Consider the following 12,277-nt stretch of genomic DNA (forward strand, 5'->3'; position numbering starts at 1 on the left):
CTTGATAAATAACACTGGCAAAGGAATCGCTTTGTCAATGTCTAGCAACCTGTACTGGGACATACTTTTTGTTACATAAGCATGGAAGGTGTGTCGGCCTTTGCACAACATTACAGTTTTTACGGCACAGTTCCTAAAATTAGCAGTTTATTATTACATATCGATGAAAAAGTATTCAAAGTTATATCCAAAACCTAATTCAGTTTTGCGTGGTTCTGAGACTACCATTTTGACTCCAGGTAGGCAACTCATGAATGAAAATAAAAGTAGGATTTGGCCTAAAGAAAAAAAATAAAGTAGCTAAAACTTTGCCACGTAGTTGATAAGTACAGTTTTAGCCAAAATATATTTAGTCAGGGTCTAGCCTATAATCACTCATTCCCACCCTGACAACTTTCCTTTATTTTTCTGAAAAAAATAAAGGTATAAAGCAATGACTACTTGGTAAATGGTAAGTACTATAAAACCAGCAGAACCCCACATACACAAACTAAACTATTAATAACTAATATTTGAAGCCACTACTACCATCCTGCAGCGTGGTCTAGCTGAATGGTAAAAGAGATGACCTGTGGTGTAAACTAGACCAAGAGACAACACTCCCACTAGACTTAACTGTTTGAGATAAATTTCTCAATTATTTGCTTTTTGGTTAAGTTGGATTAAAAAACGTTGCAAACGTGGCAACCTAAGGAGGGCCTGACTTGCCGTGGTGCCAGCAAGTGTTTACCCTGCTGACTTAATATGAAATTTTAGGTGTTCAGCAGGCAAAACTGGTATCAGTTCACTTGAAGTACATTTGTAAAATAGCTTGACTTTATAACTACAAGTTAGTAAGTCCTGATTTGCAAACGTTACCCAAGCATAAACAGTGACTTTATTTCTAGAAGCCCATTTTACTTGTTTTAGTATTCACTTAGCAGAGTATGATTGTTTTGTCTCATCTTCAGTGCCTGTAATTATTATTACTGTTATTTTTAGGACAACCGAATGGGTGCTACTTTTGAAAACAGAGCTGAAATTTGCGTGCAGCTAGTAACCTGCTCTCCCGACTGGTATGTACAATACATACTCTGCAAGATGTTCCAGTTTCCATTGGAAAGCTTTACAGAGCTTGCTCCATGATTTAACTAGCATGCTCCTGGATTCCTATCAGCCTACCCTGAACAGCTGAAATTCTGTATGCAGAAGATAAGCACATCAAATTCATGGCCAGTTACACCCTTCACAGTAATGGCATTAAGGGTTCATTAACTGAAGAACCTCACACATAAACGTTTATATTCTGTGTATACCTTAAGAAGAGTGTTGATCACACATACACTAGCCTGGAGATCCATACCTTCACACTTACATTGATTATATGACTTGCACAAAAAGCTGTTAAATATTCTGAGACCACAGAAATACTGAAAACTATATTTACATTTGGAAATTTAGCTGGCAAAATTGTTCTGTGTGAATCTCTTCTTTTTTGGACTGAAGAGTCATGGCGGTTATGACCAGATATTATCCTGTGATAAAGGCTGGTGAGGGGGAAGAATACAAGAAGTGGAAATAAATGTTTAGCTTTCACGATAGCAAAAAGCTTAAAGCTTTAAAGATGCATGGCTGGGCTCAATCACGTATTTGCTAGTTACATCAAAAGGAGGGTCAGAGAGTGCAAAATTTGGTAATGATACAAAGTTATTTTCCCTAATCAAATACAGAGAAGGCTTCAAAGAATTAAGATAGAAGAATGATTACAGGTACAGTTGTTCATAAGTTTTCAGTGTAACGCAAGTAATGCACACAGAAAAAAATAATTTAAACTACTCACACATCAGGGCTCCAAATTAGAAGTATTCACCTAAAAGTAAGGGCAGGGAAGTCACTGTAATGGTATTCTTGAAAAGCAACTCCTGTTAGAAAACGGAAAGAGATTTCAGCAATGAGGAAAACTATCAGTCTGTATTAAATTCGGGAATGAATGTCCAGAGTAGAGCAACAGGAACAATCCAAGGGCTGAAAACTCCAATGAGATGACAGATTCATCCCAGTGAGTGGGACCATTTGACTTGAAAGTCACCAAATGGTATACACAAGAACTGGGGATGAGGTTCAATTTGGAATACTAGATTACCTGCTACAGAGTTCTGTCCAGTTTTCTCAGCTTCCAGGAATTTCACACAGTAACTTTCCCTAAGCGAACTATATGAATGCTATCTAGCTGCTTTGGTATAGATAACAACTGATGAAATAGCGAATAAAGGAACATATACCATAATTTACAAAAGCAGCAATTAGGTATCTAGCATTTGTCTGCTTTTCAGATTATCTATTACTACGTAAAGTTTGAAGATGAAAGGTTAAAAAAAAAAATAAAAGTGTGTGGCAAACTGATCTTTGAAACAAAAACAGGGAATAACATTATAAAATCATTTTGCAGCTCAATATTATTTTGGGATATTCCAGTCACCAAACTTCCTGAACAACCTTCATCTGAGAAAGTAAGAGAAGAGGAATTTTTTTATATGTCCCGTGATGTTCCAGACACTTTTAAACATCTAGATCTCTGCTGGAAGCCTCTCATAAAGGTACTGTGCACAAATACAGAACAAAAGGATCAAGCCAAACTGTAGATATGGCTAGAACTCCATAGGAATGTATTATTTTGCTACCCAACTCTTCAATTTTTTCCAGCAAATTGTGACTTCTTTGTGAATTTCCTTCAGATTATGAAATGAAAGACTTCAACATTCTTCTGAAACTTCAATAAAATTAATTTTGAAAAGCTAACTCACAAGAAACAGCATGACTGCCTCTTAAAAACTGCAGTAGAGGCAAAAGTAGTTATATGAATAGTGTAAGTTCCTGTCAGCCTTTTCTACCACTATGCTATCTCAGTGGGTCCCAAACTGTGAAACACAGTCACGGTCAACAGAACCATAATTACTGGCAACACAAAATTCAGTCTGATGAAAATGGTCATAGCAGTTTATGAAAAAAGTGAGGCTGAACATAATGCTGGGGAAAAAAAAAGAAAGAAAAAAAAGAAAAAGAAAACCGAAACTCCGTTGCTCTATGCTACTCAGAAAAGCTGCAGCTGGTACGGTTGTCAAACAAGCATGACCACTGGAGCTGGTTTTTTGCTAGAAACATGGCAAAATCCTCACAAGGAAAGGATAACACAAGAGAAGCCACGGGTTTGTATTTTCTCTGTGCTTGCATGTGAGGTGGCAGATATTGTTCATGGAGTATTACAAACACGCTCCAGACTGAAAAGACCTGTTCCACTACAGCAGAAAGTAATTTAGTCTTATACCTCCCAAGATCTGACAAAATGAGTTAGCAAATACATTTTCTTCTGAACAGATAAACCTGTGTGGAAGCGGTGCCAGCACAGAGTACGGTCCCGTCAGAATTAGTTTAAGGGAACTACATTATCATTACAAAACTCCAGGTAATATTTTTATTACACCTTACTGGGGAAAGTGTTTTTAATAAGCTTATATTTCAGTATATACATAATGAAAGCTGAGCAACAAAGTGTACGGCTAAATGCATCTGGGGAAAAAAGGTTTCTTAAATACACTGGTATTCACTGTGCGACATACATGTATTGACTCCAAAGATATGCACATGTATTGCATACAAAAAGACCAGCTCGTGTCCACAGTAACTCTGCCAGATTTCACTTAAGAGCCCATTCAGGTCCCCCACCCAGCCTCTTTATCCCTGAAACAGCCCTTACAGAATACTGTTTTCAGAAAAACAATCCTGGAGTAACAGTATATATTGTAGGTATTTCTGTAGTGCTTTGGATAGAGGTGTCACTTTTCGCTGCAGAATGTCAAGTTAGCGCTTCACCTTCCATAGCAGATCAGTTCTTACTGTGGTACTTTGTGGCAGGGACATGCTACTAACCCTTCTGTAAAGCTGGCAAGCTGACAGCCAGTAGCTGTGGTTGGAGTACCTGAAAGAGTGACTGCAAACCATGCCAAAAACCACCTCTCTGGCAGCTGAGCTGCTGTAGCATAGCTGCTCCCGTGCACGCTGTCACTGTTCCCTGGTGCAGAAAAGTTAGCTCCTGGCTGCAGCAGCGAAGGGGGATGCGTAAGGGCAGTTCCCATGGAGACACTACTGATGCTGTGTAAAACCGATGAACAGGACCAGGCTACTATAAGTGGTTGTCTGGGTATGGGAAGCAGTGACTTCAGAGCAGCTGCAGTGATGGGGAGATTCCACCAGGAAAGTTAACCTGCAGAACTGCCGCTTTCCTTGGCAGCATTCCTTCATCTCTCCTCTTGAAATCCCCTTTACGTGTGAGCTACCTTTATGAGTCGAAGGATTTGCTTGGACTGATAAATTTAAGCATATAATAAATAATGTGCCTCTATTGTTTCCCAGAGAAGGTACCATCTCTGAACACACTAGAAGTACCCACCAGAGAGAGCCCATACACAGAGATGAGTACTTCCTCAAGCAAAAACCTGAAAGCGCTAGAGAGCATCTCCACCAGCTTTTCTGTTGGAACTGAAGTAAGTGAAAATAGCAGATTACTAATGAAAATTTAATTCATGATATCTGAAAGACTAAATGATTAAATAAGTTTTCACAAGTGTATGAACTTGCACGTTTTCTTCAGGTGTTTAAAAACATCTTTCTGGACATGCCACATTTTACTCCCATTTTAATGCATTTATCCACATGCTTAAAATAATAAACCACCAATATTTTGTAGACTATGAATCTTTACTTCAAGGTTACTTCAGAATTAGAAGACGTTTCCAAAATATGCTGAACGTAACTACCTGTTGTCAGGAACGAACTAATACTTCCTTGTTCCAGAAGCAATAAGTACCATTTTTTTAGTTTCCCCAAATGTCAGGTAAAAACATTTATACTACATTTTCCCCCACAACGTATTTCTACTTTAGTAAGTCCCAGCCCTCTACCTACCCTACATATCTAAAATCCCAAAGTCTTTTCCAGTGTCGAGTTCATGTGGAAATGAAAATTTGGCTTCTAGCTACCTTTTTGCTTCCAGTCATGTTTTCCCCAAATACTGGAGCAAAACACTAACTGTAAAAACTGAGCACCTAATTCTGCAGGAAGGACTTTCTACATAACATCATGGTAAGTAAAGCTGTTTTGGCGATATGTAACTGAAAAATGCTGATCCAAAATTGTAGTGTTTTTCCAGTCATTAGCTGCAAATGTAGATTTTAATTTACTCAGAACATATTTAATGATGGCTATAATTAAGTCACAGCTTAAAAACAAGTCATTTTGGTATAAGCCACCAAGCTCTAATATTAGCATTTACTTCATTTTTCTGGCATCACAGGATGGCGAAATTGTTTATTCCGACTGGAAAATGGAAATTGATAGTGACTCAGCAAAACCAGTTAGTAAGTTCAAGTTTCTCAATACCTGCTTAAACCTTAATATATCACTAACTTTAAAGTATTTGCATCTATACCTTGTCTTTTTAGGGTTACAATAAGACTTACCTCACTGATGACACCAGGATTTAGCAGTACACCCTCAAAAGTGCAAGCAGTTTAGCTGTCATGACAGAATAGCAAAAGCCCTCTCCATTATCACAGGTGCATCACTAGTACCTATTGGCACAACTCATGGAAGTAACTATATAGTAACTCTATAGTAACTACCTTGCGAGCAAAAAAAAAAAGAGGCTAGTATCTTTGAAGCCTGTGGTGGATCCTGCGCTCATTTCCCCCTGCATAACTCCCATTGTGAAGATGACCACTAAAGCACTAATTAGAAGAAACTGCCTTTTTCGTTCCATTAGGTTGGAAGCACACTCAGAAGTATACCATCCACACTGAAACTATCACCACTCTCCAGAGATCGCCATTTTTTAAAGACATCATTCTAAGCATTGGAGGCCGGAATTTTGCCATTTGGAAAGAAGAGGTTACAGTAAGTTAACACAGTTGTAACATGATTGATAGATATACAAGACAACTATAATAGCCTCAGACTGTATTTTCAGAAATGTTTAAGTCATAAAGCTTCATAGTTTAGAAATAAATGGGGTACAAGGAAAGCATTTCCTTTTTCTTTACATCAGAAAACTATTTAAGTTTTGTAAACCTGTAGCAAAGCTTGTTTTGCAGAGCTCAGGTAGGAGGCACCTGAAGGAAACCTGGGTGACAGCTGGCAAAATTCCAGTGGTCCAGCCTGGCTACATGGCTACATGGAAACGCAATAAAAAAAAAAGCTTTGTAAACTTGCCTTTTATAGAAAAAAAAAATAAAAAATGAAGTGACCATCTTTAATTCCAACCTTGTGAAAACTGTAGCTTCTCAACAACTTAATTCTGCTGCTAGGGAAATGGAAGAATAAAGGCAATATGTGTGCTAAACAGGTCTGAAGAAACCTTATTTAGGACACAGTCTTTTCATCAGATGAAGACAAAGAAACATGGTTTTTTACATTTCTTCTCATGTAAGAATCCTGGTTAGCTGCACCTGGTAAAATCTGAAGACCACAGATTTTAACAGCAGATGACTTAATAGACTGAAGTGGGGAAGTAAAAAAACCTGATACATATATCTCACAATTCTCTTTATCTGCAGGCGATACCAGTTTTGCCATTGATACAACTTTAGTAACAGAAAAAATTTAAAATGTGAACATTCTCAAGTGATAGGAAAACTGAAGTAGTGAGTGGATAGCAATGTTTGATTGTTGGGTCTATCTTTTATTTGTTTTCCAAAAAAAATTAAGAATGGACCAATCCTTCAGTCAAGCTGCTCTGCAGGAAGATACACTGTGGGACAATGGTCCTTAACAAGACCAGGAATTTTCTTCCTTGGCAGAGATGATGGAAATATAGATATTTGGGACATACTGAAGAAAACTCATGAGCCATCTCACTTCCAGAACATCTCCAATTCAATGATCACTTTCATCAGCCCCTGGATTGCCTCACGTAAGTTGATGGTGATTGCACTTTACTGTGCCACTCTGTTTGCAAAATGGCCCATGACTCCAAGGCACACTTAATCCTGTTGGATGATCTTATATGATAGCATATTACAAGTACATACTTTTATATATAATCATATACTTGTACGCTGCACTCTCTATATAAAAAAAAATGCATACATCAGTTCTAAGTGTACTACCATAGCATAAGGCAACAGAAAACATTAAAAAAGGGTGGTTTGAAAAAGTATAAACTTTAAATGGAATTTCATTTCTTAAGAAAATGAGCAATAAGGCTGCCTTTTTGCTGCAGTGAACAATAAACCAAAGAGACCACAACAAAAATGATCCCTCTGTAGCTCGCGTTTGGGTGGAGGTATGCGTTACTGTTGGCATTTAGATTGTTTATATGTTTTTTGTCAAATATCTTTCAGCAAAGCAGCATTTTTTAGCTGCTTCTGATGACCTTGGAGTACTGCATGTTTTGGAAATTTGTCAGACACTAAGTCACCCTTCAAGGAATGAGGTTGGTAAGAATTTTTATTAATCTTTATCTTGAAAACACCCAGCACAGAAACAGGCCTGCCTGGAAAATCTTGCTTTCAAATGGATGGCAATTGGAGATCAGTATGGCCATGCTCTCCAAAGACCACCTGTAGCAAAGCTGGTTTTGCAGAGCTCAGGTAGGAGGCACCTGAAGGAAGCCTGGGTGACAGCTGGCAAAATTCCAGTGGTCCAACCTAGCTACATGGAAACGCAATAAAGAGTTCAGCATTTTTGGCCACATGCATAAGGTGACACCTGATTTCATGCATTAATACAATGCTATATAGTGCATAGTAATGTAAATATACTGAGTTTCTTTTTCTTTACACCTTCTTGTCTGCATTTGTGTCAGGTTTTTTTCCTGTAAATTTGGTAGTTCAATTTACATGTCTTAGTACCTGATTCTAGCTTAATTTAAGCACATTTTAAAAACTGTTACTAACATCATCACTCATTCATTCTCTTTTGAAATAACGACTATCTGTACCAAAGGGCCATGGGAACAGTTTTAATTTCTATTTCCACATAAATTTCAGTTGTTTTTTTCCCCTACCTCCCAGCCAAAGATCAAGCTAGTGTTTTCATCTCATCCAGTCTAGCAGTCTTGCCTGCTGCCTAGTCTTTTTACATCGCAAAATCTTCTTCCAATCCTATCCCAGTTTTATATTGTTTAAGTATGCACTTAAATAGTTTCTAAACATCCCATAAAGGTTTGCTGTGTGCAGAGCTACAGTACATAGCAATATAAGCCCAATATAACAACTACTTTGTACCTGAAGTTGGGTCAGTGAGGATTTGGACTGATTAGTGAAATCACTAACCTACAACTGGCTTAGTTATTTCAGCGCAGGTTCTTGAAAGATGATCTACTCAGAGTCAGTGTAATAAAAATTACTTAACCCCATGCATATTTGTATCCAAAATCAATTGGTTTCAATCCACATCTTCATATTGTTTTGCTGCAAATTATTCAGATAGAGATAGGTACATTCCCAGTATAGATAAACTAATAATACCTTTCAGATCATCAGCAATAATTCTGTGTCTTTGGGCATGTAATGACCCTTGTTTGTCATTGTGTTAATAGCACGCCAACATACTTGATTATTTTGAAAGAGAAGTCAAATATCTGAAGTACCGTGAACAAGAATTTCAAGAGTATCAAGAGTTTGAAGCCAAAACAGAATTGAAACAGAGCTGGAGGCACAGAGTGAGAAAACAGTATGTTATACTTGGAATTAAGAAAACCTTCTTTGTTTCTTTGGGTCTTTAAAACGCACCTGTTTTGCTAGGCAGGATTTCCCATAGTTCTTTCAAAAATCAGGATGCACAGAATCAGAACAGCTTAGCAGCTCCTTATTTCACGTTTACAATTCTTAGGAGAGGAACAGGTATTCCTAGTTCACATGAGTTCAGCTCTTGGTCAAGTGAAACTCCTGCAAGACTATTAGAGCCTATGGACATTTTAACAACTGTGAATTTGCTTTTCTTTTTACATCAGTTGCTCTTTCAAGAAATTATTTTGGCAACTTCCCTATAAATATTCCTCCTTCAAGCGAGAAAAGACTCCAGCCTTCCATCCTTTATTCACATAAGCAAAGTTTTGCCTGTCCATTCTTTGGTAAATGGTTTAATAATACCAACTAATCAACCAAGGAAATGACAATTCAGTTAATCTAGCCCTAGGTGATGCCTATTTTCAATGATTTGTGGTAACACTGATACTATCCACTGGAAAGCATTGGGGTTGCATACAGGTTTCAAAGCCTAACAGTGCATTATTGCCTGGTATGTTTTTTTCCTTCAGAGTATGACTACTCTACAGAAAACAAGAGAAGAGATGGAGGAGCAAGAAAATGCAGACTATACTGTGTTTCTGGACCTGGAGAAGCAGTTACTAATGGATTTAGGACAAGTAAAGGGTCAAGAAATACTTTCCTCAGATGCTTAGAGTCTGTTACCACCTTTAGAACCAGTGAGCTTTTTATTTCAGACCTCTTTATTTCAGCAGAACATGTTTAGCTTCAGAAATAAAGCATCTTGCAGTTAGAGATTATAGTTTCATTAACTTCGTTTGTTTGTTTACTCACAGCGTGGTTAGAAAGCAACCAGTTTGGGCACACTTATACAGTTATATATAATGCAGTTATAATGAATATTCTATCTGTTTACGTAATAGTTTTCAAAGTTCTGTGTCTGTCAGGACTCTATAAGCTGTAAAAATCTTAAATACAACTCAGCCAGTCAAACCAACATGCCAATATTCACGCCTCCAGCCTGCGTCCTCCTGCTCCCACCAGAGGGGAAGCCATTCTGCTCCAGTAGTTACACTCACATAGGCCACCCAGATTCTGCTACTCCACTCCAGCAAGCATCCCCTCCTTCATCCCCAAAGTATCCACACCTTTTGAAAACTTAGGGACAAGCAGTAGGGTGTTTTCTGAGATGTCCAGGATTTCCTGCTCTGGAGCTACAGTGACAGAGAGCACTCCAGGGTGAAGAATGCTCACCTGAGACTTGGCAGCTCAGGGGCATGGGGCTGCACATTGAAGGCAGAAGGGGTGGCCCGCAGGCACACGGGCACCTCAGGTGGCCACAGTGATCACAGGAACATAGATGGAAGGAACAATTCCTTATGCAAAGGCTCTACTCTCTCCTAAAGGATTTAAAGATAAAAACCAGACCCCAAATTGCTCTTTTTAATCAATGAGTTATTGCAGCTCACAAAGTATAGGAACAAAGGTATTTTTTTTACACTAAAGCTGATTTCATCATCAGCCAGCCTTGCTCTACCCACTACAACTTCCACAAGCAATTGTTTCCCCAATAGCATGTACAGTTACCTGGACTACAGCAGAGAAGAGAGATGGCCATCACTGCTACGAGAGGATCTATGCCAAGGAGATTGCCACAGTGCTCAAAAGGCATCATATAATGCTGCTGCTTATGCATCAACATCAGTGCTCCCTCCACAAAAGCAACCTGGTTCTGTTTTCTTATATGCAGCCACAAGAAATATTCACCATGCTATAAGGTCTTCACTTTGTTACTTACTTAAATGATAGAGGAGGCTCTTGCACCTCTGCTGAATCCATATGTTGATATACTAAGGGAGGAGCACAGAAATTTCTAAACAAATTGCAGGGGCTGCTGAACCAAAAGCACAGATCTGACCACACTATTCATAAACCCTTCAAGCTTCACAGGCTGAACCACTTTTACTCGGCATCATCAGATTAGGAAACAACTGTCACTTAAGCCTGCCTGGTGAATGCTTACAAACAGAAAATGAAAGCCATTAAAATATATCGTCCCCTCAAGGAAATCAGTATTATCTAGAACAAACTGCATTTACCAAGCACACTGCAGCTGCTGAATGTGCGCATTTCTGTTGAAAGATAATTATTCTTGAGAGAGATCAAATGGTGTTATATGGAAGTTTTAATATTTACCAGCATAAATGAGTAACAGCTTATGAATATTAATGTTCCTCCTGCATCTACAGAGAGGGCTCCTCCACGAGCCGTGTTCTGCTGGCTGCTGAGTCTCGACAGCCAGGTCAGATGCCAGGTAACTGAGCTGAGCCTGCCAAGCAGAAATTAAATCTGTCAGAGGCGGCCAGATTAAACTCGATACAGGTGAGTTCACTCTTTCCATGACTCACTGAACTGCCCGAGGGCCACAGACTCCTGTCAAACAAATGTCCATATGGTCACAGCGGACACTAAAGCACAAAAGATGACTGACACGTGGGAGATTCGCAGAGAGCATCTTTGGCTGATGAGCGATAGCCAGCCCCGGTGCTCTGCTTGGTCAGAGTAAAGCACAGCCGAGCACAGAGCAGGAGCACTGTGAGCCTCCCGAAACAAACACTGCACATTTGGTTTAGGCAGTGTTAAAAAGACGCCCCTCCAGCTTTCTACTGCCAGGATTTCCCCATCACTTTTACTGCTTTGATTGAAATTTAGTCAGATTTAAGAGAGGTTTGGTGCCACCAGATAGGACTTGGTTTGAAAAATAGTCTTGTTTGTTAGTGTATTATAGTAATAAACTACCTCTAAATTAAAACCTAGGAAAACACAACAAGCGCATCCCTACCACCTGCAGCAGTGTTTGCAGTCAGAGCTCAAATAGGAAGAGAACACAGCTCCTCTGCTAAATCAATATTTAACTAACAGCTGCTCCATACAGATATGTACATATCCCACAACCCACTAATTAAAAAGCTCAGCTCTCTTATCAGACCTGGTCTTTTGTTAGACCACCTCAGATCATCTTCCACAGATTTTTGATTAAAAAAGCCCCGCCACCGGCGCGCTGCCTGTGACCCAGCAGAGGCAGCAGCCTCCACACCAGCCTTGTTCCCCACCACAGAGGCACACTTGGGAGTTTTGATTAAGAAAGTATTCTGAAAAGAGACGGATTTCAGCTGGGTTTTACTAACAGTGAGGACAAGGCAACAGATCAGGGCTCTGCTGATCAGCTCCCCACACTCCCCAGAGCAAAGGAGTCTTGGGAGCCGCAGGAATCCCCCAGGGGCAAGGGAGCAGCCGTCCTCAGAGCCACTTCCCTCCTCATCTCTGTTCCCAAATAACACCAGAAACATGGGATTATACATCCCATCATGATCTTTTATCCTCTCTAATGCAATCCTAGACATTCAAATACCTGTAGGGTCAGCTTTGCATTATCTCATGGCAGGCTGTTCCACAGGTTAATTTTGCCTAGCAAATTTTATTGTTAAGACAAATTACGGTGTTTCCTGCATGGTCAAAAAAAAAAAATAATCAAA

General features: G+C 39.2%; 1 protein-coding gene across 7 annotated transcripts in view; it reads left to right on the forward strand.

Annotated features, from left to right (window-relative positions):
• The window catches only part of DNAI3 (dynein axonemal intermediate chain 3), a 29,264-nt gene extending 19,728 nt beyond the window's left edge, over nt 1–9,536 (forward strand). For 3 of the 7 annotated variants that reach the window (XM_037404588.1, XM_037404592.1, XM_037404589.1), the window contains 9 exons: nt 982–1,055; nt 2,429–2,576; nt 3,355–3,442; nt 4,390–4,520; nt 5,330–5,393; nt 5,798–5,928; nt 6,739–6,943; nt 7,374–7,465; nt 8,573–9,274. In XM_037404588.1, coding sequence (XP_037260485.1) covers nt 982–1,055; nt 2,429–2,576; nt 3,355–3,442; nt 4,390–4,520; nt 5,330–5,393; nt 5,798–5,928; nt 6,739–6,943; nt 7,374–7,465; nt 8,573–8,758 — 1,119 coding nt within the window. In that variant the 3' untranslated portion in view covers nt 8,759–9,274. The other 4 variants (XM_037404594.1, XM_037404590.1, XM_037404591.1 and 1 more) reach the window with 3 other exon arrangements.
• Nucleotides 9,537–12,277: the final 2,741 nt, after the last annotated feature.

The sequence above is a fragment of the Falco rusticolus genome, chromosome 11, assembly GCF_015220075.1.
Source record: "Falco rusticolus isolate bFalRus1 chromosome 11, bFalRus1.pri, whole genome shotgun sequence".
NCBI classification, from domain to species: Eukaryota; Metazoa; Chordata; class Aves; order Falconiformes; family Falconidae; genus Falco; species Falco rusticolus.